This window comes from Macaca thibetana, chromosome 3, assembly GCF_024542745.1.
Source record: "Macaca thibetana thibetana isolate TM-01 chromosome 3, ASM2454274v1, whole genome shotgun sequence".
Lineage (NCBI taxonomy): Eukaryota > Metazoa > Chordata > Mammalia > Primates > Cercopithecidae > Macaca > Macaca thibetana.
Window position 1 is genome coordinate 154,189,919 of NC_065580.1, and position 24,619 is coordinate 154,214,537.

Below are 24,619 nucleotides of genomic sequence, written 5' to 3' on the forward strand. Positions count from 1 at the left end.
GTTACTAGTATTTTTAGTGTGAGTTTATCCCTGCCTCTAGCCTTGGGTTAGTCCTTGCCCGTGAGGAAGAGGGTCATGTGTCTTTGAGAGTTCTTCCAGCTTAGCTCTCTGGGTTCTGGCACGTATGCTGGGAGATTTTCTCTTTAGTTAGTCTTCACGCTGATAAAATTAGAGCTGTTTGGAACTTCCCCATGTCCTTTTAGTATGTCTGTAATTTGGCTACATGAACCCCTTAACAGTTTCTACCTCCTCCCGTGTTAGAAATTACCATGCTGGCCATGGGGGAATGCATTCTTATTTCCTTAGCAGAAGCTTAACTGTCTTCCTCTCTTCCTCAGGGAGGACGCGCCCTTGGACCAGGGGAGCGGTGTGATTCTGGCGTCCACCTTCTCCAAGTCTGGCAGCTATTTTGCTTTAACTGATGACAGTAAGCGTCTGATTCTTTTCCGTACAAAACCATGGCAATGTCTGAGTGTCAGGTATGAGATGCTAACGCTGGATTCTTAAGCTGTCGAATGCACACCTTGTCCTTGCATGCCTGTAGCAATAGTGACCATAACATGGTGATAAGTGATTGACATGGAGCTGCAGTTCGGTGCCAGGCACCGCTCAGTGCCGTATGTGTGTTGGCTGATCTGATCCTCACAGCAGCTCTGGGAGGGTGCAGGGGTGCTGTTCTGTTCCCCGTTGGGTGGTGAAGAGTTAGGTAGCAGACCTCTGGTGAGTGGGCTTGGAAGACAGAGCCGGGCCCTGTGGCTGGTCCCTCTGGCTGCAGTGTTGGTGCCGGTGCCCCTGCCTTCCAGGGCGGTCCTCTGTCGTTGTGATTAGCGGGAAGGAGGCTGTGGGCCTGCACTGGAGAGTGGTAGGGATTTGGGGTCTGTTGAGGGTGGGTTTAGTGCACATATGTCTGAGTGTCCGAAGAGTGGATGGGGAGTGCATCCGTGTGGATGAGGAGGCCAGTAACTCTGGCAAGAACGGAGATACCGCTATGCCTTGCCCTCTCACCAAGCAAAGTCCAGGAAGGTTCTTCTGCCTTCCCTATTCCTCTTTTTTTATTTTTTTGAGATGGAGTTTCACTCTTGTTGCCCAGGCTGGAGTGCAGTGGTGCGGCGATCTTCGCTCACCGCAACCTTGACCTCTCAGGTTCAAACGATTCTCCTGCCTCAGCTTCCTGAGTAGCTGGGATTACAGGCCCTCGCCACTATGCCTGGCTAATTTTTTGTATTTTTACTAGAGACGAGGTTTCACCATGTTAGCCAGACCAGTCTTGAGCTCCTGACCTCAGGGTGATCTGCCGGCTTCGGCCTCCCAGACTGCTGGGATTACAGGTGTGAACCACTATACCCAGCCTGTCTTTAAGATTTTTATTTCATCTTCTTTTTTTTTTCTTTTTGAGAAGGGTCTCATTCTGTCACCCAGGCCGGAGTGCGGCGGTGCGATCTTGGCTCACTGCAGCTTCCGCCTCCTGGGTTCAAGCAATTCTCCCACCTCAGCCTCTCGAGTAGCTGGGACTATAGGTGCATGCCACCATGCCCAAGAATTTTTGTTTTTTGCTAGAGACAGAGTTTGACCACATTGGCCAGGCTGGTCTCGAACTCCTGATCTCAGGTGATCCACCCGGCTCAGCCTCCCAAAGTGCTGGGATTACAGGCTTGACCCACCGCTCCCAGCTTCATCTCATTTTCAAAGAGAAGAGTAAAAATCCAAATTCAGCTGGGCGCAGTGGCTCCCACCTGTAATCCAGCACTTTGGGAGGCCGAGGCAGGTGGAGTGGATCACCTGAGGTCAGGAGTTCGAGACTGTCCTGTCCCACATGGCAAAACCCCGTTTCTACTAAAAATGCAAAATTAGCCGGGCATGGTGGTACACGCCTGTAGTTCCAGCTACTCGGGAGGCTGAGGCAGGAGAATCTCCTGAACCCAGGAGGCGGAGGTTGCAGTGAGCCAAGATCATGCCATTACACTCCAGCCTGGGTAACGAGCAAAACTCCAAAACTCCATTTCAAAAAAAAAAAACCAAATTCTAGGTGGCATCAAAAGCAATGAATGCCTGTTCTGTCCTCTTTTCCAGTCAGGTTAAAAAGAAAGCCCTGAAACGCTGCATCATTTCTACTTTATGTGTTTTTGTGTATATGGGTTTTACTATACATGTTTTTATGTGTATGTGATTCACAATATGTTTTTGTGTATCAGGTAGGTAATAGATGTGCATGGTTTAAAAACTTAAAACACAACAAAATTAAACCAAAGCATATGCAACAGCCTCCCTTCTCACCTGCCTTCCGGCTCCTTTCCCATAGGCAGTGATGGTTTCCCAGTAGGAAAATGACTTTTAACTGCATGTCCCCACATGTCCGAGTCATAACTGATAATAAATGGCTGCTTCCACCTGACTGCTGTGGATTGCATCATCTTTATCTTGAAAGACCTGTGAACGGCAGCCTCTTGCTAAGATAGCTGCAACACGAGTAAGTCATTTAGGACCTAGAATAGAGAAGATGGGAAGTATTTTCAGGATTCAGGGTGAATGCCTCAAGGTGGCCTTGAGGTGTCCTGCCCTGCGCCCTCCACAGGGATCTCTGCAGGTGGCAGGGGCTTTCTAGTAGGTTGGCCTTGACTTTGGATTTCTCAGACAGCCTGTGGGAAGGAGGGATGGATAGGTTTTCACCCTCTCAGTGTTGAAAGAAGATGGTAGTTGTCCTAGTCTGCTTGGGCTGCCTAACAAGATACCACAGACTAGGGGTCTTAACAATTTTCTCACAGTTGTAGAGGTTGGAAGACCAAGATCAAGGGGCTGGCAGGGCAGGGCTGGTTCCTCAGAGGACTCTCTCCCTGGCTTGCCGATGGTGTCTTCTCCCTGTGTCTTCACAGAGTCGTCCTTTTGTGTCTATGTCCTCATTTCCTATTCCTGAAAGGAGACCGGTCAGATGGGGTCAGGACTGCCCCATTGGCCTCTGTTTCACCTCCGTAAAGGTCCCATCCAAATACAGTCACATTTTGAGGTCGTAGGTAGGTCAGGGCTTCCACACAGGAGTTGTGAGTTGGGGGATTCAGTTAAGCACATAACTGTTCGTCTTGCCTTTTGGACCCTGGCTGCTGTGGAGAGCTTTCATAATTCACATGAGATTCTCAAAGGGGGCTTTGACTCCCAAAAGGTAAAAATGAAATGATCTAAAAGAATCTGATGGTCATTAAAAAAATTTTTTTTTCAGGGGGCGGAATTTCACTCTTGTTGCCCAGGCTGGAGTGCAATGGTGCGATCTCAGCTCACTGCAACCTCTGCCTCCCAGGTTCAAGCAATTCTCCTGCCTCAGCCTCCCAAGTAGCTGGGATTACAAGCATGTGCCACCATGCCTGGCTAATTTTTTATATTTTTAGTAGAGAAGGGGTTTCATCATGTTGGTCAGGCTGGTTTAGAATTCCTGACCTCAAGGTGACCCACCCGTCTCAGCCCCGCAAAGTGGTAGGATTATAGGAGTGAGCCACCGCACCCGGCCTGGTAATTATTTTCCTAAAGTAAAGGACCTGGCTGAGCTCTGACAGGCATGTGCACAAGAGCCACCTGGGTGTCTTGTGAAAGCGCAGACTTTGTCATTTATTTCATCTGGGCTAGGCCATATGCTCTGCAATTTATTTATTTGTTTATTTGTTTTGAGACAGAGTCTTGCTCTGTCACCCAGGCTGGAATGCAGTGGCCCAATCCCGGCTCACTGCAGCCTCCACCTCCTGGGTTCAAGCGATTCTTCTGCCTCAGCCTCCCGCGCAGCTGAGATTATAGGCGCTTACCACAATGCCCAGTTAATTTTTGTCTTTTTAGTAGAGATGGGGTTTTGCCTTTTGGCCAGGCTGGTCTTGAATTCCTGACCTCAGGTGATCCACTCATCTCGGCCTCCCAAAATGCTGGGATTACAGGCGTGAGCCACTGAGTCCAGCTACAGCAATTTTCTTGACTGTCCGTCTACTGGTGGTCGGCATTTTTGTTTTGTTTTGTTTTTTGTTTTTGAGATGGAGTTTCGCTCTTGTTGCCCAGGCTGGAGGGCACTGGCATGATCTCGGCTCACTGCAACCTCCACCTCCCAGGTTCAAGTGATTCTTCTGCCTCAGCCTTCTGAGTAGCTGGGATTACAGGCATGCATCACCATGACTGCCTAATTTTTTCAATTTTTTTAGTAGAGACAGGGTTTCATAATGTTGGCCAGGGTGGTCTTGAACTCCTGACCTCAGGTGATCCACCCGCCTCGGCCTCCCAAGGTGCCAGGATTGCAGGTGTGAGCCACTGGTGCCCAGCTGGAAGAGCAACTTTTTATGTACTTAAGAATCATTTGTGTTTTGTAAGCTGTTTTTTTTTTCATATCCTATGTTTTTCCATTGGGGTATTGTTTATTGGTTTGTAGGAGCTCTTTATATTAGGACACTTTATTTTTACAGAATAAGCCCATCTACCAAAGTATCGCTCTCACGTGGCCTTTCTGTGGCACAGGTGTGTAAGGTGAGCTGCACCGGTAACCACTGAGACTGGATTAGCATTTTCCAGTACCCTTGCCTTAACTTCAAAGCCCTGGGGTCGAGAACAGGTGCAGAGCTGAGATCCATGTGCTGATGTGTACGTGGATCTCAGACTTGATCCAGTTACTTAGACGACAGTGGAATGTGTGGGTTCCCGTTCAGCTATGGTGAGTGGGGTCGTAGAAGTTGAGAGCAAATTCTCACTTGTCTGCTTCCCCTAGAGTACAGTTCGGTGTCCTCCTGTGCTACCTTTTGCCTTTTTTATCCTTTGGTTTTGGTCTGTACAGAAAATTGGAAACCACTGAGAAGTACAAATGAGAACAGTAACAAAAACCACCCTGAATCTCACCACCCAGAGTCAGAGTATGTGATGAGCACTGGGGCCAGGCCCTCCTCGTCTCTGCAGATGGATTACAGTATTTGCATGTGTTACATTGTTGCGGTGGCATGTGCTAGCCTGTAGCCTGTTTCCCCACCCAGGGCAGTGTTGACAACACTGTGTCATTCCCTGTAGCTGGGCCATTGGATTGTTTGCACTGTTCCACTGTTCAAATGCTACTGTTTCCTTGTACTTCTTCCTGCCTTTAAACTCTGGGAAGTTTGAGTGAGAGCAAGTGGGACTGCAGAGGTGCAGACAGGGTTTACTGGCACTGATGTGTGACAACGCACACAGCGAAGCCTCCCAAGCCTTGGTGTCCGGCAGTTTTCTTGGGGTTGATCACATGCTGTCGGTGGCTGACCTTTAGTTCCCAGCCCCTCCAGAGGTGGAGTGGACACCTTGTGGCCGCAGGCCCCTGCCCTAAATCACATACTGAGGCTGCCTGTGGGGCCCAAGGCCCCTACTCTTAGAGATGAGGCCAAAGGCAAGGTTAATTCTTCACTGTGCAGAGGGTGTACCCTGTGCCAAGCCTTTTGATGTCTGGTACCAGACACCATTTGAGAAGTAGCCACTGCCTGCAGAGGGTAGAGGAGGCAGGATCTGGCCGTGTGTGCCGCAGGCCTGGCGGGGGGTAGGGGTGAGGGGCAGGGAGCTTGCTCGTGTCTTGAACACGCTAACTCTTTCAAGTCCGGACAGTGCTGTGGCTGTGAAGTTCTGAGGTCACCAGAAAGATGGAGACGTGGGTGGAATGTCACTTTACTTCAATGTGGGCTCGCCGTCCAGAGGTCGTGTCTCACTTTGAACTTGGGAGAAAGGGTATGTCCAGTCCGCCTGCCCGCTGTGTCCTGGTTCCTAACCGTGGAGCTTCTTCACCTTGATGGAAGCGCAGAGGCCCAGGGCTCCTCCAGGGGTTCTGACTCCTGCAGAGGGACGGGGCCTCTGCTCCTGGCATCGTGCATGGCCCGGAGCAGGGAGGAATCTAGAATTCTCTCCCCTCAATGTGGTTGCCTGTGCAGTCGGCTTCTCGGAGGAGGCTGTTTGAGGTTCTCGGAGGAGGTTTGAGGTTCTCGGAGGAGGTTTGAGGTTCTCGGAGGAGGCCGTTTGAGGTTGGGAGCTCCGTGATTCGGGACTCAAACGGTGGGTGCAGACACCGCTGCCACCTGGTGGGGGGCGGGGCCTCTTCATCTTGGTTGCAGGTGCTTTGCCGAGAGGGAGATGTCTTGCTGTGTTTTTTTTTTTTGTTTTTTTTTTTTTTTGAGACGGAGTCTCGCTCTGTCACCCAGGCTGGAGTGCAGTGGCCGGATCTCAGCTCACTGCAAGCTCCGCCTCCCGGGTTCACGCCATTCTCCTGCCTCAGCCTCCCGAGTAGCTGGGACTACAGGCGCCTGCCACCTCGCCCGGCTAAGTTTTTGTATTTTTAGTAGAGACGGGGTTTCACTGTGTTAGCCAGGATGGTCTCGATCTCCTGACCTCGTGATCCGCCCGTCTCGGCCTCCCAAAGTGCTGGGATTACAGGCTTGAGCCACCGCGCCCGGCCTTGTCTTGCTGTGTTGACTCCCCTTTTGAAGGTCGTGTGCTGGTGTGATTCTCTTTATGTAAACACCTGGTAAAACTCTGGGAGGCTGGCATGGTAGCTCACGCCTATAGTCCCAGCATTTTGAGAGGCCAAGGCGAGAAGATTGCTTGAGGCCAGCAGTTCGAGGCCAGTCTGGCCTCAACATAGTGAGATCTCATCTCTACAAAAAAAAAAAAAAAAAAAAAAAGCACAAGTCCAAGAGTGGGCAGTGCACTCAGTAGCCCTAATCTGAAATTCAGAATCCTCCAAAATCTGAAATTTTTTGAGCACAGGCAAGATGCTCAAAGGAAATGCTCACCGGAATGTTTTGGATTTTGGATTTTTAGGTTAGGGATACTGAGCCAGTAAGTATTTGCAAATATTCCAAAACCTGAACAAATCTGAAGTGCAAAGCACTTTTGGTCCCACGCATTTGGGATGAGGGATGGGCAGCCTGCGGCGTGTGAGCAAGGAGCAGAGGCTGGCTCCTGGCAGTGACCCTTTACCTGTGAGTTCACTGTTTGTTTGTTTTTTGTGGAGTGGAGCGTCTCTCTGTCACCCAGGCTGGAGTGCAGTGGCGTGGTCTTGGCTCACTGCAACCTCCGCCTCCTGGGTTCAAGTGATTCTCCTGCCTCAGCTTCATGAGTAGCTGGGATTATAGGAATGAACGAGCATGCCTGACTAATTTTTTGTATTTTTATAGAGATGGGGTTTTGCCACGTTGGCCAGGCTGGTCTTGAACTCCTGACCTCAGGTGATCTGCCCACCTTGGCTTCCCAAACCTCTAGGATTATAGGCGTGAGCCACTGCCCCCAGCCTACTCTTGGTTTTGAAAGTGATGTCAGCGGTATAACTTCGTGTAGGAAACGTTTGCCTTAGGTGGTATGGAAGACGGACCCTGTGATTTGATGCGGTCCAGGCAGCAAATTACAAACTCCGGCCTCGATGGTGTGCTTGGGATTTCTCCTGGCCTTGGTGTAGGGCGCGCGTCGCCGCCTCCCCTTTCTCTAGTTGAACTGCAGGACAGTGGGCGCAGGTGTGAAGTTACTGCCACTTTCAACATCCCTTGGCAACTTCCTCAATAATCTTTTTAAAATTCCTTTAGAATTGTGGGTTTGTAAACTTTTCAGCATCAGGTGGAGTGAAATCTTCACCCTTTCTCTCAGTGAGAAATTGGAGGGGATTATTGTGGCAGGAGGAGTACATTTGGGGGATGAGAGTGGGGCAGGGAGAAGAGCATAGGGTGAGTTTTATCAGGAGCTGCTTTCAAGGAGAGGACGGGGGTGAGTGGAACCATGCTGAGCTGGCAGGCAGCACCCTGTGGCTGGTCCGCAAACATGGGGCTGCTCCCCACACCTGGAGGCTTTTTACGCAGACTCTTAGATCAGATGCACCCTCTCCCCAGAAAACCACCTACGCTTTGCACATCCACCTCCATTCAGTTTTAGAGGTTCCATGTACTCGTGGCCTATGTGCATTTCACTGAGGCCCTGCACCGCTGCAGGATGCCCCTGAGCTGGGCGAGACGCCAGGCTCTGTCCAGTGGTGGCTTAGTTACTGTGCTGCTGCTGGTAAGCTTCCTGGTGAAGGGTTTTGAGGCACAGCCAAGATGGAAGTTGTGGGCAGCAACGATTCTTGCCCAGGTAGCGGTTTAGAACCGCGAGGGCCAGAGGGCCTGCCACCTGGGCAGTCAGGAGACTCCTGGCCCGAGAGACTGAGGCCAGCTTTTCCAAACCGAAGATGAGGACACAGGGTGACGAGTGATACATTGATTTTGACATGTGCGTTTATGAGGGAGAAATCCTCCCAGTGGAGTCAGTGTTTCCGAAAATGCCTGTGAGGGCCGCGGCAGCACGTGGGAAAGGCCGAGCCGGGAAACTATCCTATTCGCTCTGCCCGTCGGATGGAGAGAGAGTGCCTGGCTGCTGGAGTGTGGGTGTGGATGGTGCCTGGCGTCCTCAGTGCCCTGTTGGGGCTGCCCAGGCGGCTCTCTGGAGGGGGGCTCGGGGCAGCGCCAACTCAGTCTGGGGGTTCAGGGCTCAACCACTCGACTTCCGGCAGAGGACAGAGGGCCTGGCCCCCCTGGGGGGCCTGTGGAGATGGGCGAATACTTGCTGAGTTCTGCTGCTCTCTGAGTCCTGAACCCAGTGACTGTGGAGGGAGTGCTGAGACCCGAGACCCTGCACAGGCTGGTGGTCTGAGGGTGGGGTTGTGCCTCAGCTAGGGTGACAGGCCGGCTTGCCATTGGTCCAATGACCTGCCCCATTCTGTGACCTCCCTTGGATCCTGGCACCCAAGCCCGAGAGTACGGCTCAGCTGCGTCCTAGAATCAGTGCCAGGATAAGCCCAGCTGGAGAGGCTGGGAGCCTCCGGCTGGGGCAGGACAAAGGGACGAGGAGCAGTGCCCTCTGCTGAGCTGGGCAGGAGGCGCGGTGTTGGGGGCCATCTGTGCCACGCGCCTTCCAGCCTGACTGTGGGGATGAGCGCCCCGTGAGTCCAAGTCCATCTCCTCTCCCCGTGGCGTCCTCTTGGGCTGCTCCTCTGTGCCACCATGGTCGTGTTCGTGGCAGCTGCTTAATGAGCCCATCGGACATTGGGGGCTGTGTTGCTGGCGCAGTGCAGGGCTGTTTGTTTAAATTACAGTGCACCCTGAGAATTCTGATTAATCTTGCCCTAGAGCGTAATGATCTTTCTTTGTCCTTGTTTTCTCGGTGTTTACCCTGTTACGCTTCCCTTCTGCCTCCTTTCTGCAGCTGCGCGGCACAGCTGCGGGGGGGGAGGAGGGGCGCTGCTTCCAGGCTGGGGTGTGACCCGAAGGTCCTGCCTGCCCTTTTCTGTCCTTTTGTCCCTCTGCCCCTGAGAGAAACAGGGGCCTTGCTGAGGACAGCATTCCTGAAGCTTCCATCTGCATTTCCAGCCGCAGGGGGCCGGGCACGCTGTACTTGTCTGCCTGGTGTTGGCTGTGTATTGGGCAGTGTGCACCGCCACAGCCCTGGGGGTGGTGAAGCAGGGCTGGCCGCTGTTCTACGGTGAGGCCCTGTGGCTAACTGCGTGTGTGGGCAGCAGTGTTACAACTCATATCTATGTAAAATAGAACACAGGGTCCCTGCCTTGTGGAAAGGACACAAATACAGGATGATTCCAGGAGAAATGGTGTGGAAATGAGAGCCCCAGGAAGTAGTGTAGCCCTGAGCCCTGGTGAAGGAGAGGGAGCGAACTGAGACTTTGGTTCTTACAGAACGAGTGTGCAGACGTGCTGCATCTGGAACTCTGGCGCATCCGTGGCTCTGGGTCAGGGTTAGATTCGTGGATGTGCTGATCTGGATGTGGACTGTGGGGAGCGCAGGCCTCTCACGCGCTGGGTAGCGGCGCTTCCTCCCAAGGAGGGTAGGGTGATGCCTCACTGCTGCCCTGGGCTGGGTCCTGCGCCGAGGGTGGCCGGGCCCCTCCATCCCTCTGCAGGGCACGGAGCATGGCTGTCTGTCTGAGGCTCCTGGTCCGACGCAGCAGAATGATGGCAGGGGTCAGTGCAGGTCAGGGGAGCAGCAAGGCTTGGGGGGCCCTGGAGGCTGGTGCCTGCCTTTGTCCTTGACAGTGGCCCCCAGCACACTCAGCATTTATGGAGAGGGCCATTGTCTCCCTCAATGTACGATGAAGACTGTGGGGTCAAGGAACCATTCCCCCATTTCTTGATGACAGTTTTCAAACACACAGGAAAGTTGAGGATTTTGTCACCCTTTTATCCACCTACTAGATCCCACCATCAGGAACAATTTTCTTTTCTTTTCTTTTTTTTTTTTTTGAGACGAAGTCTCGCTCCGTCACCCAGGCTGGAGTGCAGTGGCGCCATCTCGGATCACTGCAAGCTCCGCCTCCCAGGTTCATGCCATTCTCCTGCCTCAGCCTCCTGAGTAGCTGGGACTACAGGCACCCGCCACCTCGCCCGGCTAATTTTTTGTATTTTTAGTAGAGATGGGGTTTCACCGTGTTAGCCAGGATGGTCTCAATCTCCTGACCTCATGATCCTCCCGCCTCGGCCTCCCAAAGTGCTGGGATTACAGGCGTGAGCCACCGTGCTCAGCTAGGAGCAATTTTCTTTTTTTTTTTTTTTTTTTTTTTTTTTTTTTTTTTTTTTTTGAGACGGAGTCTCGCTCTGTCCCCCAGGCTGGAGTGCAGTGGCCGGATCTCAGCTCACTGCAAGCTCCGCCTCCCGGGTACACGCCATTCTCCTGCCTCAGCCTCCCAAGTAGTCTAGCCAGGCGCCCGCCGCCTCACCCGGCTGAGTAGTAGAGCTGGGCTAGGATACAGGCTTGAGCCACCGCGCCCGCTGCAATTTTCTTTTTTTTTTTTTTTTTTTTGAGACGGAGTCCGCTCTGCCTCACCAAGCTCCGCCTCCCGGGTTCACGCTAGTTTTTTTTTGTATTTTTTAGTAGAGACGGGGTTTCACCGTTTTAGCCAGGATGGTCTCGATCTCCTGACCTCGTGATCCACCCGTCTCGGCCTCCCAAAGTGCTAGGATTACAGGCTTGAGCCACCGCGCCCGGCCGCAATTTTCTTAAAGAAAAATGTTGTGAAAGTAAATTTGTCAAAGGCACTGGCTTTGTTCCAGTTGTTAGCATTGCTTAATTTTTTTGGCACCATCTTCAGCAGCTGGAAAATAGAGCATATGGTCAGGTACCGGTGCCTACCACTGCCCACAGGGCCTGCAGGGCTGTCAAGGACCTTGCGCTGCTTCTGGAAGCTAATGGGGGTGTCTCTGGCCTTCTAGGACTGTGGCGAGGAGGTGTACAGCCCTGACCTTCATAGCCTCTGAGGAGAAGGTCTTGGTGGCCGACAAGTCTGGAGACGTCTACTCCTTTTCGGTGCTGGAGCCACACGGGTGTGGCCATCTAGAGCTGGGGCACCTGTCCATGCTGTTAGATGTGGTAGGTGGGGGACATGGTAGGTGCAGGACGCGGTACATGGGGGACGCGGTACGTGGGGCATGCGCTGAGTCAATGTCTGCCCTGTCAGGGCTCAGGCAGGTGGGGCACCTGTCCATGCTGTTAGACGCAGTACTTGGGGGGCATGGTATGTGGGGTACAGGCTGAGTCAGTATCTGCCCGGTCTGCGCCCCAGCATCTGGTGGGGAGAGTGGGGCTCCCCCATAGCAGGGATAGCCTTCTGCAGATTTGGGAGCAGGGGAGTGGTGGGAACAGGATTTAGGAAGATGAAGCAGGCAGCAGGGAGAACGAAGAAGGCAGGTGAGGCAGGAGGTGGCCAGTGGGGTGGCCCCAGATGGGAAGTGAAGGTGTGGGAGGAGCAGGTGCAGCCACGAGCCTCTGGCTTCGCCTCCTTGGCCCGGAGCTGTGCCAGGTGCTGTAGGAACATCACCTCAGCACTGCTCCCAGCAGCCCCTGTCACCCCATTCTGCCTGCCCCATGTGTCCAGATAAACATGTGGAGCTCCAGAGGGCCCAGGCCCACAGCCTGGGTGGTAGAGCTGGGATTGGACGCATGCAGGGACAGTCAGGAACAGTGGCGAGTGCGGGGTATCAAGGGAACCTCACTGGGACTTGGTGACAGCTGGGTGTGGGGACATGTGTGACAGGAAGGCAACCCAGTGTTGGGCATGAGGGTGCAGCAGGCCTGGGGTGGTGGAAATGGGAGTGGGGCCTGGATTTGCCGAGATGCGGGAGACGGGCAGACGGGGTGGCCCAGCCCTACCCCAGAAGCCTGCTCTAGCACTGAGGAGTGAGGGCTGGAGGTGGTCGGGGACCCTCTGGGGAGGGAGAAGGAGGACCAGCGATTAGACGCAGGGACAGGAGGAGGGGAGGAGCCAAGCTGGTCTGTCCTCGAAGGCCGCGTCCTCTTGGCAGCCAGGCTGCAGCCTCCCTGCCTGCTTCCATGAGGGACTGGATTCAGGACGACTCAGGTGAGCATCTTTTTCTTTTCTGGCCCCTGGTGATGCAGGCTGTGAGTCCTGATGACCGCTTCATCCTCACTGCCGACCGAGACGAGAAGATCCGAGTCAGCTGGGCCGCGGCGCCCCACAGCATCGAGGCCTTCTGCTTGGGGCACACAGAGTGAGTGCCCCTTCCTGCCCCTCCAGCAGAAAGAAGCTCTTTTTGAAAACAGCATCCGCTTGCAGCTCAGCAGGTGCCACTGTAGCTGGCGAGGCCCCACACAGGTGACAGCAGCCCTGGTGCTTGGTCACCGCAGGCGCCGTGGGTGCTGCCTGCAGAAGCCCTGAAAGGGTGGGGTTCACTCTGCCCTGTTACCTGTAGTCTGTGTGGTGACTCCCCATTGGTTCTGACCGAACGGGAGGGCTTGTTTCTGGGAAACCCCTGTCTCAGTGTGGAGACCCCTGCGCCATGCCCGGCCGTTGTTGGCTGGTGGGCGGTGGGTGTGTTGGGGGCGAGGATGAACTTCCATGATTTCAGCTATCCAAGAATTAAGCAGCCTCTGCGGCCCGGCGGCGGCCTCTCGTGGCAGCGAGTTCTGCCAGGACCCATGTGGAGGTGTTCCTGAGTGCCCGCTTCTCTCTCACAAAACAAGTTCTGCCAGGACCCGTGTGGAGGTGTTCCTGAATGCCCGCTTCTCTCTCTCTCACAAAAGGCTCATTAGAATTTACAGAGGAAAAGTGCTTAGTGTAATTGGCTGAAATGTTTTAAAATACATTATTTGAGGCAGTGGAAGAAATTGGAGGGAGGGAATTCAATGCCGAGGTTGCCTACGTTTTCCTGGTTTTGAACGGATGCAAACATTTCCCTGTTTAAGAAGGCCAGTCACTGATGTGTGCCTCAGGATAGCTTATTCTGACTTGCATTTACTTCCCTAGTGATCCAGCTCCGGAGTTCTCTGGACTGCCGCCCCTGGGCCCCTCCCCTTCGCCATCTCTAGCTGGGGTGTCTGCAGCTCCCTTGCCTCGCCAGGCACGTGAGGGAGGCTTCTGCTGACAGGAACACACTTCCCACCCCTCTAGGGAAATGCCTCATCATTTGGATATATTGAGTAAAAACATAGTATTAAAATTAACTTCAACAGCTCTTTTCCTTCCTCACTCTCCTCCTCTCCCCTCCCCTCCCCTCCCTCCCTCCCTCCCTCCCTCCCTCCCACCCACCCTCCCCTCCCCTCCCCCTCCCCCCCCCCCCCCCCCCCCTCCCTCCCTCCCTCCCTCCCTCCCCTCCCCCCCTCCCTCCCCCCCTCCCTCCCCTCCCTCCCCCCCCTCCCCTCCCTCCCTCCCTCCCTCCCCTCCCCCCCTCCCCCCCTCCCTCCCTCCCCCCCCCCCCCCCCCCCTCCCCCCCCCTCCCCTCCCCTCCCCTCCCCCCTCCACTCCCTCCCTCCCCTCGCCCCCCCCCCACCACTCCCCCCTCCCCTCCCCTCCCCACCACTCCCTCCCTCCCCCTCCCCTCCCAACCACTCCCTCCCTCCCCCCCCCCCCCCCCTCCCCACCACTCCCTCCCTCCCTCCCCTCCTTTCTTTTTTTCTCCTTCCCTCTGTTGCCCAGGCTGGAGTGCAGTGGTGCGATATTGGCTCCCTGCAACCTCCGCCTTCCAGGTTCAAGCAATTCTTCTGCCTCAGCCTCCCAAGTAGCTGGGACTGCAGGCTCCTGCCACCACACTTGATTACTTTTTTTTGTATTTTTAATAGAGATGGAGTTTTACTATGTTGGCCAGGCTGGTCTTGCTCTCCTGACCTCGTGATTTCCCTGCCTTGGCCTCCCAAAGTGTTGGGATTACAGGCGTGAGCCACTGCGCCCGGCCTGCTCGTTTACTTTTCAATACAGTGGCTGGCAAGTTGAAAACAAACCCCCGTGGCCCCCGTGTGTGGCTGGAGCTGCGTTTCTGCTGGATGGCGCTGTTCCGTACCCTTTGCTGACACTGCAGTATCGGTTGGTTCACTGGCCGACTCCCGCTGCGTCTGAGTGGTTCTGGGGGTCGGTTGGGCCTGTTGCTGTGTGCAGCCCTCAGCGTGGTGCCTGGCATGAGTAGGCACTCAGTAGATACTGCAGTGATTAGAAGAAGAATTTTTTGAGATTTTTGTTTCAAACCCATGGTGAAACCCCTTTCAAACTGTTGAGAACTGTGAGGCCACTCGTACCCTCTGCATGGGGCGTCCTGTGCCCTATCTGTCCTGGGCCGTGGGCTGCTGTCACTGCTGTGGTGCCGTGCAGGGCGGTGGCTGCAGGACTGGGCCCAGCTCATGCCATGGCTAGCTCAAGGTAGCAGAGGCCATGACTGGCGGAGATGGAGTGAGGCTCACGAGCCACCCCATTCCAGGGTCCCTGGGAACCCCGTGCATGAGGGATTGCTTGAGGTCACTGTTAGAGCGGGAAGAAAAGGAGCCTTGTCACCCTTGTAGGTGCCCGAGCCAGATAGGTTTCCGGGCGAGCTGGGCTGCTCGGGTCACTCTTCGTGGCTGTGCTGATGGGAGGGTGCCTATGACTGGCTCCTGTGCAGCTGCAGGCCAAGCCCTCACAGGAGGACTGGGCCGGGCTCAGCAGAGACAGCTCTCTGGCCAGGTCACTCAGAGTTGTTGCTGAGGGGCTGTCGGACCCTGATAGGAATCTGTCTGGGGGCTTGGCTGCTTCTCCTCCCTCCTCCCTCCTCCCTCCTCCCTCCTCCCTCCTCCCTGTGTGCTGTGTCTTTGAGTCTCCCCCAAGGCTCCTTTCATCACAGTGCAGGTGCCTTGGGCCAGGGTGGGTGCTGGGGGGCCTCTGGAGGTGCCGCTGAGCAGAGCTGCTGCAGAGGGGGCTGCAGAGGGGCACAGGGGTGCTTGGGTCTCTGGCAGGCATGGCTGAGGAGCAGCCTGGGTTAGAGCTTGCTGTGCTGTTGGGAACCTAGGAATGACCTCACTCACCTCCCTGATCGTGTCCAGGGGCCTTTAACCAGGTTAGGGTCAGCAGATACTTCCCATGTTGGCTGTTTTTACTGGGTCAGGGGGTTTGGGGCAGAGGCTTCTCTTCCTTAGATGAACAGGCGGCTTCCCCAGGCCTTCCCGTCCCCGCGGGTGCCGGGCCAGCTGACTCTGCTTCTCTCTCTCGCCCCCACAGGTTTGTGAGCCGCATCTCCGTGGTGCCCACTCAGCCCGGACTGCTTCTGTCCTCCTCTGGGGTAAGTGTTCTGCCCAGCGTCACTCACCTCTGGATTCTTGAGCCTGCGGGGGGCGGGGGGGTGGGCGCCTCCTGGAACTGGCCCCTCTGGATCGCTGGCCCCTGGATGTCCGCGGCTGTCCACTAGATGGTGCTTGTTTTCGAATCTTAGAGCTGCCTGCGGCTCGCTCCCCGCTCATGCTGCTCATTCAGGACTGTGTGTGGGGCGTGTGCAGGTGCATGTGTTCACACGTGGGATGAACTAGAACAGGTGTGTGGAAGGCTCCCTTCTGAGAGGGCGGCTGCTCCATCTGCGATAGTATCGGCGATCAGGATCTCAGGTAGACACCGTAGATGGGGGCCTCTCTGACTCCTGGAGGGGTCTCAGTCCATCCCATTACGGGCTGCATTGTTTTTTTCTTTTTGAGATGGGGTCTTGCTACATTTTTTCAGGCTGGTTTCAAACTCCTGGGCTCGAGCGATCTGCCTCCTCGGCCTCCCAAGTAGCTGGGACCACAGGTTCAAGCCCCTGCACTCGGGTTACCACAGTGCGTGTTTACTTGCTGGCTGCAACTTCTGCGTCCCAGCGGCTGGGTCCTGGCAGCCTTACAGTCCAGTGATGAGAGACGTGTTTCCCCTGAGGAATACAGTAGAAGGACTGTTAGTGATTTTGCCAAAGTGAGGGCCTCGGATTCCGCACAGGGTCTGATTCTGTCCTCTCGCGAAATTGTTGCCCGCGTCCCACCACCTTCCTCTCCGCTGCCCTTCCCTGTGTTGTTTGTGTTGGTCCCTTGTGTGGTGTGGCAGGACGGCTGATGGACCTTCCGGCCGCTCCTACATTTCTTCCCTGATTGGGCTTCATTCGAAGCCTCCTGTTCCTGCTCTTTAAATTAACGCACAGCCATGTGCCCTGAGAGAAGAAGAACAGTGTGGCCACAGTCCCCAGAGGGTCAGGGTCAGGGTCAGGCTTCGTCAGCGTTTTTTTGTGCACCTTCCAGTCTTTTTCATGATAGTGAGGAGAATCCTCCACGGGCGGAGAGGCCTCCCCAGGCCGCATCTGTCCCTCAGGGCTTCCTGCTTTGTTTGAGTGGAATGTGTCATCTGCTCGCTGCCAGAAGGCAGGAGGAGGCTGTTTTCTGACTTTGCCTTTCTGGAAATACCTTTAATCTCCTTTTGAGGCCTGGTTGTTAGTTTGGCGGACAAGTCCTGGTTGAAACGGTTTACCTCGGAGCTTGAGCGGCCTTGCCCGCTCTGCTCTCCCGCTGGTTGCTCCTGTGGGCTTCCCTGCGCTCTTCCCGTAGAAGCCTGCAGCCGTCTGCTGTGGGTCCGTGGGGTGACAGCGGGGCTGTCCTGCCTGGAGGACCTTCTCTGCCCCAGTGTGCAATGTCGAAGCCACTGAGGTGACTTGGTGGACCCCGGAGAGGAATTGGCTGTGCAGCCAGTGATCTCCAGTGTCCTCCGACCTGGGGCATTTTCTTACGTAATTGCTTTCTGTTCTCTATCCCCGCTTCCTGCTGGCTTTTTCTAAAGCTTGTGTTAGTTGAACCACTTTAATTCTCTGATTCTTATTTTTTTTGAGATAGGGTCTTGCTCTGTCACCCAGTCTGGAGTGCAGTGGCGTGATCTCGGTTCAGTGTAACCTCTGCCTCCCAGGCTCGCGCAATCCTCCCACCTCAGCCCTCCCAAATCTCTGGGATTACAGGCAACACACCACCACGCCCCGCTCAGTTTTTATACTTTTGTAGTGATGGGGTTTTGCCAGGTTGGCCAGGCTGGTCTCAAACTCTTGACCTCAAGCGATCCACCCACTTCCACCTACTGGGATTATAGGCGAGAGCCACCATGCCTGGCCATAATTCTCTGATTTCTTTTCTTTCCTGTTCAGTCTCGTGTTTCTACTCCTTTAGGAACAGTCTTACTTGGGAGATTGCCTCAGCTTTACTTCCAGCCTTCTGTGGAGACTTGAGTTTTATTAGGATTATTTTGAATCTTCAGTTCTTTCTTGCCCTCGGCACGTTCTTTTTTGCAGCCACCCATTCTCGGATAGCGCACGTGTGTCTTATCTCCTGAGATGAGCATGGGCTTGTCTTTCTTCGATTTGTTCCTGGCGTTGTGTTTGATTCCCTTCTCTGGAGTGTGTTGCCGCCTTTCTCATTGGAGGTTTTCGTCGGATGTCTGGTGATCCCATCTGCCTGTGTGTGGTGGGAATCAGCACCAGCCGGCCTCAGAGGCTGGATGCGTGCGCCCAGGATGGGGCCCGAGGGGCTTCAGAGCAGGTGTCTGAGTGTGGGCAGCAGCCCCTTGCCTGTGGACCCCGTAGAACGTGTGGGTCAGTCGGTCTCTTCTGGGTAGTCAGTGTCCCGGCCTTCACTCTTGCCCAGGTCTGTCCCCTGGGGCTCTGGGAGGTGAGCGCGAAGGGGCTAGGTGGCCCTCTCCTCAGTGGGTATTTGGCATCCCCGAGACAGGGCCTCTCGGCTCCGTTTCCCCAGAGCCTTCTGCTGGCCTGGAGTTTGGGGCTGAGGATGCATCGGGGAGGTCCTGCTTCTCTTTGGAAAGACATTTGACAGCTCCCCTCACCACCTTGGCCTTCAGCTGCCTGGCCCAGTTTGGTCTTTGGAAGGTCCTGGCACCTCTCGGGCTTCTCTGTGGCTGGCGTGTTTGTTCCCCGTCCTCTAGTCCCCAGGTTTCCTTGTCGTCTCTCCGCGGCTGCCTTCTCTACTTACCTGTTGTCTTTGTCTTAGTGGGTTCATGGTTATTAAATATCTTTTTCTTGTCATCGTAGAGAGGTTTGGAGGTGAGTGAAATGCCTGTAGATGTGTGTGTTAGTCTCCATGTTTATCTGCCACATTTGTGGCAAGGTGTGTGTGCGTGTGTGTGTGTGTGCGCCTGTGTGTGTGTGTGCATTCATACATCCACTCTTACCTTGGCACCCAGAGGATATGCATCTACTGTTAGCTGTTTGGGGTATTTACTTTTCATCTTTTTCATTTAGTCTTTTAAAAATACTCACAGGTAGTGCACAGACACTCTCTCATTAGATTTAGTGAGTATTGATTTATTTCTCTCCACTTCATTAGTGCTGTAATGAATTTTTTTAAGCCAGGTGTGGTGGCTCCTACCGTAGTCCCAGCCACTCGGAGGCTGAGGCAGTAGGATTGCCTGGACCTGGGAGTCAGAGGCTGCAGTGAGCCGGGAGCAAGCCTGTGAATAGCCACTGCACTGCAGTGGGCCGCGTGGCATAGACCCCATTTCAATTAAACAAAAAAATAGCAACAGATAAAACCAAGAAAAAAAGAGAAACCCTTTTTTCCATTTATGGTGGTTTTAGAGCGTGGAGGCTCTTGGTTCCCGTGTTGGCTTCCCGAAGGGTTGTACCAGTCGCCATGGAATGGTTGCCGATGACCATGTCCTTCCTGTCATTCTTAGTGAAATGGAACAGTGGCCACGCGCTCGTGAGGCCACGCGTGTCTCCCTGTGGGAAGTGAAGTGTCTGCACCTGTGTGCATTCCCCTGTCTACGCCTGGCCCGGGCACAGCGGATGTGGTCTGGCCTCCTGGCAGATGACAACCTGGCCGTCTGGTGGCCTTGGCTCATTTTGCTGGGTTCTGCCTCATTGCCTTTGTCATCTGCCTGGGCATATTGGCACTCAAGAAACAGGCAGTCGGTCACCTTCCTTTCCCCACTCTTGTTCTTGATGATTTGCCTGAGTGATTTACGCAGTCCGAGCAGACAGCCTTTAATTCCTGAAGGTGGGTGGCATGGCTGTCACTGAGTGGACCCCGACCACATGCAGCTGTCCTCTCTGTCACCTTGCCTGACGGAAGCCCTGTGACCGTGTGCTAACCTGTGTGTTTGGTGTGTGCAGGACGGCACCCTGAGGCTCTGGGAGTACAGGAGCGGCCGCCAGCTGCACTGCTGTCACCTGGCCAATCTACAGGAGCTGGTGGACCCCCAGGCCCCCCAGGTAGTTGCTTCTGTTCACTCCTGGGCGACTGAGTGCTTGTAGGCACCTGCAGTCGCTTGGCTTGAGTGAAAAGGCACTTCGCCATTGGAAACGTTTGCTCTCAATGCCAGACTTCTTCCTGTGTGAGGGAAATCTCATATTTCAAATTCTGAAGGTGGCTAGTCACGTCAGTGGGAAATAGTTTGTCTCACCGTTGCATGCAAACAGTTAACGTACAGGAAGACCTCTAATCCTTTTCTGAAGTGGAAGGAGTAGAAGTGCTTGAGCGTGCACCTTTGTGGGTCTGCCAGCCAGGTGGGGTAGGGGTGGGACCAGGCCCACCCCAGCATTCTCCGGCCAGCTTGGAGCAATCTCATGATGCCCTGAAAGCCCAGGCCTTGGCGAAGTTTCCCACCAAATGGTCTGTTCTGTTTCCTAGAGAACTGTGTGGTGTGGCCTCTGCCCCCTGCCAGGCAGCCGTGTAAGAGAGGACCAGGCCTTTTCCTCCATGCTTCACATGGACTCAGGTTCCTGGAAGTTTCCTTCATTTAAAAAAAATTTTTTTTTTTTGAGATGGAGTCTCTCTCTTGCCCAGACTGGAGTCCAGTGGTGCTATCTCGACTCACAGCAACCTCCCCCTCAGGCTCCTGAGTAGCTGGGATTAAAGGCGTGAGCCACTGTGCCCGGCCTCTTCTTCATTTTTACTATTTCCTCTGCCAGGAAGTATGGGAGCTCCCAGGGCAGTGGTGTGTGTAGCTCTCGTCTCTTCCTTTCCCTGTGTCCTCCGCTCCCTCCTCTCCTCACTGTCTGACCCATTTTGTTGGCTTTGGAGGCTGTCACAGGCCCTGTAGGGAGTGCCAGAGCCACTGGGGGGCTTTTGTCATCTGCATGGGAAACAGGGAATCAGCTACCCTCCTTTCTCTGCTGATTCCAGCGCTATTTCCTCTTCCTTGGTATGTGGGGGCGTGAGCGTCCTTCGGTTTTGCTCTTGTTGGATCAGAGCGCCCAGCGTCGGGCCCCTGCAGCTGGCGTCAAATTAATGGGCTGCTTCTTTCAGAGGTTTGCTGCGTCCAGGATTGCGTTCTGGTGCCAGGAGAACTGCGTGGCGCTTCTGTGCGACGGGTAAGCTGTGGTGGCACCTCTATGGCCTCCGGTTCTGCAGACCTGCAGGGGGAAGAGTTAGGGAGTTGGCCACTGGCCCACGTCCTTAATGAAGATGTCCTGGACGGTGGTGGTGTTGGTCCAGCACCTCCCCCTGAGAATGTCACTTTTGATGACTGCTGCTGCGTGAGGGTGGGGGCTCCTCTCAGCCAGCGCTCTGCAGCCTGACGTTGAACTCCCCTGGCGTAAAGAGCATCAGCAGCCTCTGCCTGGCCTTCTGAGATGACAGACTTTCCCCTGGGCCAGTCGCGGTGGCATCACCTCATTCCCTGCTCGGGGCTGGTTGGATGGGACCCCCCTGGGGTTGGCGGTGCTGACAAGGTGGGTTTAGGGGTGGAGTGCAGTTCTGCTGCTTATTCCCGAGCAGCCTCTGTGTGTCAGGAAAGGTATTCTATTTGGTGCTTTCGGCACTTTGCATCTTGTCCTTATGACAACTTGGGGAGGTCTCTTAGCTTGTTCTAGAAGTACGCAGAGGTGAGAGGAGAGCCTGTGTCTGAGCCCAGGGCAGGCGTCCTCCCGCCCTGCCCGCCTGTACCGTGTGGTTATCTGTTGCTGCACCATGAGCCTCCCCAGAGCTTAGGACTTAAACCACGAGCGTGCATCACCCCATGGTTTCCCCGGCGCTGGCACCTGGGAGTGGCGCAGCTGGAGCTTTTAGCGCAGGCTCTCCTGAGGTGGCCCCAGTGAGGGCTGCGCCGTCTGGGGTGCTGGCTGCAGAGCGGTGACTGTGGGCCTGCAGTCCTAGTAATCGTGCTCTCCTTCTTCATGGCAAGCACTCCTGTGGTCTACATCTTCCAGCTGGACGCCCGCAGACAGCAGTTGGTGTACAGGCAGCAGCTGGCGCTCCAGCACCAAGTGTGGGACATGGCTTTCGAGGAGACCCAGGGCCTGTGGGTGCTCCAGGACTGCCAGGAAGCACCCCTGGTGCTCTACAGGCCTGTGGACGGCCAGTGGCAGGTGAGACTCGGGCACCTTCTTCATGTCCTGTGCTCTGCTGTTCCATAAGCCTGTGGGTGACCAGTGGCAGGTGAGACTCGGCACCTTCCTGATGTCCTGTGCCCTGCTGTTCCATAAGCCTGTGGGTGGCCAGTGGCAGGTGAGACTCGACACCTGCCTTATGTCCTATGCCCTGCCTTCCATAAGCCTGTGGGCGACCAGTGGCAGGTGAGCCTCGGCACCTTCCTGATGTCCTGTGCCCTCCTGTTCCACGAGCCTCGGGGTGTGGGGCGGCAGCTGTGGTTTTTGGGTCCAAACATGAGCCTTTTTCAACTCAGCCACTTCTGGGGCCCAGGGTCTGTGTCCTGAGGGGCAGTGGTTGGGGCTTCCACTGTGGGTGAAGGGAGCGGGTGCCTGGCTGGCTTATCCCGTGTGGTGATGTCTGTAGCAATTCTTTTTTCAGGAGAGTGTGTGCCCCCCACACCACACTTAGTGATGGAGTTGGCACTCAGTGTGGCTAGGGTGTGTGAGACTTAACACTTGCAGGCTGGGTTAGCACAGCCTTGGGCCTGGGGCACGGGCTGAGCATTCAGGAGCACGTAGAGCCCCAGGTAGAGGAGGGGGCAAGGGCGGTGGGCTGAGCTGCTTCCTTGCTGGGGGACGGGGCGAGCCCTGTACCTTGTCTGTGTCGCTCCTGGTAACGTGGGAGCAATGCCCCTGCCCGCCGTGTCTCACGGGGTTGCTGTGTAGTTGAGTGGAGTAGGTGCCCATTTACTAAAGCTCATTTGAGCACTTTGGAAGCACTTTCTTTTTCTTTTTTTTTTTTTTTTTTGAGACTGAGTTTGACTCTTGTTGCCCAGGCTGGAGTGCAGTGGTACGATCTTGGCTCACCACAACCTCCGTCTTCTGGGTTCAAGTGATTCTCCTGCCTCAGCCTCCCGAGTAGCTGGGACTACAGGCATGCGCCACCACACCCGGCTAATTTTGTATTTTTAGTAGAGACGGGCTTCTCCATGTTGGTCAGGCTGGTCTCGAATTCCCAACCTCAGGTGATCCACCCACCTTGGCCTTCCAAAGTGCTGGGATTACAGGCGTGAGCCACCGCACCTGGCCTGGAAGCACTTTTAAGCCATCTAGCTTTTTTCACCTGAGAAGTGGCGGGCCACATGATGTCCCCAGTGGGTGCCTGTCGCACCTGCTGGAACCCTGAGGTTGATGAGCTGGGTGTGAAGAGCTCACCCTGGCATCATGGGCCAGCTGTGGGTGCTGCCTCCCCGGGTCTCCATGGAAGGCGAATGGGGGTCACCAGGCACCAGGCGGGGACCTCCCCTGCAAGCCTCTGTGGCCAGTGTGTGTTGCGTCCTGGTGCTGGGTTTGCAGGCCTGCCTCTTTCTGGTGAAGGTGTTCTGTTTGTCACCTGCAGTCTGTTCCGGAGAGCGCCGTGTTAAAGAAAGTCTCGGGCGTTCTTCGTGGGAACTGGGCCATGCTGGAAGGTGAGAGCACAGGTACAGGCTGCCCTTGGGGGTCACAGCCAGCGCGGTCCCCAGAGAAAGCAGAAGCACACACTGTGACCCGCCCGAGGGACCTGGTGTGCAGATAAAGAGGGAGGGTCGGCATGTGGACCCATCCAGAAGGCGGGCCGGGGCAGGAGGAGGGTGGCGCACAGGAGGAGGAGGACCCCCCCCATGGGAGTCAGGCTGACGAGAGCCACGCAGGAACCGGGGGCTCAGGGTCTGAGCAGCATCCCCCGCTCCCCACCTGCCTTCAGAGTTGGGCATTGAAGGTCCCCAGGGCAGGGCTGGCATCTGGTGGCTCCCAGAGGGAGCGGGTGCTGTGCTGCCTCGGGCCTGGTCCATGGTGTTGAGGGAATTGATCCCACTACAGCGTGCGTCGGCAAGTGCAGGACCCCACTGGGAGGTCGGGTGGGGGTCCAGCCAGAGGCGTGGGGGTCTTCAGGAGGCTGAGCAGGGGCTGGATGGTCACTGTCCTGACGGGAACATTCAGCTGAGGGGAGGGAATCTGGTCAGCAACTTGTGTGGCTGCGGCTGCAGGAAGGAGAGCAGCCGGGCTGAGGGAGGAGCTGGACGAACATTTTCGGGGGACACGGCGCATTGTAGTTCTGGGTGCGCCGTTGCGCCAGCACTGCGCTGTCTTGGAGGCGATGGTGTCTGCAGGATGGGTTAGCCCAGCACGGAATCCGAGTACCTCATTCACGACAAGAAGTTGCTGCTCTGAGGAAGTCTTGCAAAGCCAGACCCGCTGCAGTGAGCACTGAGGTTCCTTGGAGCTCTGGAGGGAATCAAACGCAGGTCGGAGGAATTTCCGCTGACGGTGGCCCGACCGCCTTCTGCCAAGCTTCCTGAGTGGTGGTGGCGCACTGGCTCTGCCTCTGAGGCTTCTCTCCCTCCTGCTTTGCTTAGGATGTTGAGGGTTGAGACAGGCAGGGTTGGGCCCCCCCAGTGTGGTTGGGATCTGCTTTAGGAACACTCCGAGTGGGCCTGTCACCGGCTGTGTCAGGGACTGCAGGCGGCAGTGCTCATGGCTGGGCATCTGCAGTGCTCATGGCCCCCGTGCTCTAGGCCACAGGTAGCCTGGACCTGTTGAGTGTCATCTTGCACAACATTCTCAGGCCAAAGCCTGGGCTCGCTCTCCTGAGACGTTTCATAGATAGAGTGGCACGTTCCCGACGCAGACTTGGGGGCCTTGTTGGGAGAAGGACGGGGGAGGGCTGCTTCTTGAGTGTCCCACAAGCAGCAGAGTCACTGGAGGGGCGGGGAGGCTGCGCCACCTGCCGGATGAACGGGCTTCAGGCCATCGCTGGTGCGTGAGTTACCGGCTAGGCCTGTGGTTTCCTGGCCAGGCTGAGGCCGTCTCTGTGCCTGTGGTCAGTCATTGCCCCCCAGTCCTTGGCAGTTAGATAAAGTAGATGAAATCCATGTCCATTCCCTGTGGCTGCAGAACATGTCATCCCACACTCGATGCCTTAAGGCACCCCACCCTGAGCGTCTCACTGTTGCTGTGGGTCAGGGGTCTGGACTCCGCTGAGCTGTGTCTCTGCAGGTGGCCAC

At 55.5% G+C, this 24,619-nt stretch overlaps 2 protein-coding genes across 10 annotated transcripts in view; one reads left to right on the forward strand and one right to left on the reverse strand.

The window, feature by feature from the left end:
* Nucleotides 1-24,619, reverse strand: part of NDUFV3 (NADH:ubiquinone oxidoreductase subunit V3) — a 379,957-nt gene that overhangs the window by 26,240 nt on the left and 329,098 nt on the right. The window lies entirely within an intron of this gene.
* WDR4 (WD repeat domain 4) overlaps nt 1-24,619 on the forward strand; it is a 30,683-nt gene that overhangs the window by 4,603 nt on the left and 1,461 nt on the right. For 3 of the 8 annotated variants that reach the window (XR_007724229.1, XR_007724231.1, XR_007724230.1), the window contains exons 3-10: nt 339-479; nt 11,208-11,364; nt 12,391-12,503; nt 15,473-15,533; nt 19,377-19,475; nt 20,512-20,576; nt 21,389-21,572; nt 22,975-23,860. Coding sequence is in view for 5 of the 8 variants with exons in the window: in XM_050784435.1 (XP_050640392.1) it covers nt 339-479; nt 11,208-11,364; nt 12,391-12,503; nt 15,473-15,533; nt 19,377-19,475; nt 19,894-19,981; nt 20,512-20,576; nt 21,389-21,572; nt 22,975-23,048 (982 nt within the window). In the remaining 3 variants the exon portion in view is untranslated. Of the gene's footprint in view, nt 1-338; nt 480-11,207; nt 11,365-12,390; nt 12,504-15,472; nt 15,534-19,376; nt 19,476-19,893; nt 19,982-20,511; nt 20,577-21,388; nt 21,573-22,974; nt 23,861-24,619 lie in introns of those variants that run through there. The other 5 variants (XM_050784431.1, XM_050784435.1, XM_050784432.1 and 2 more) reach the window with 5 other exon arrangements.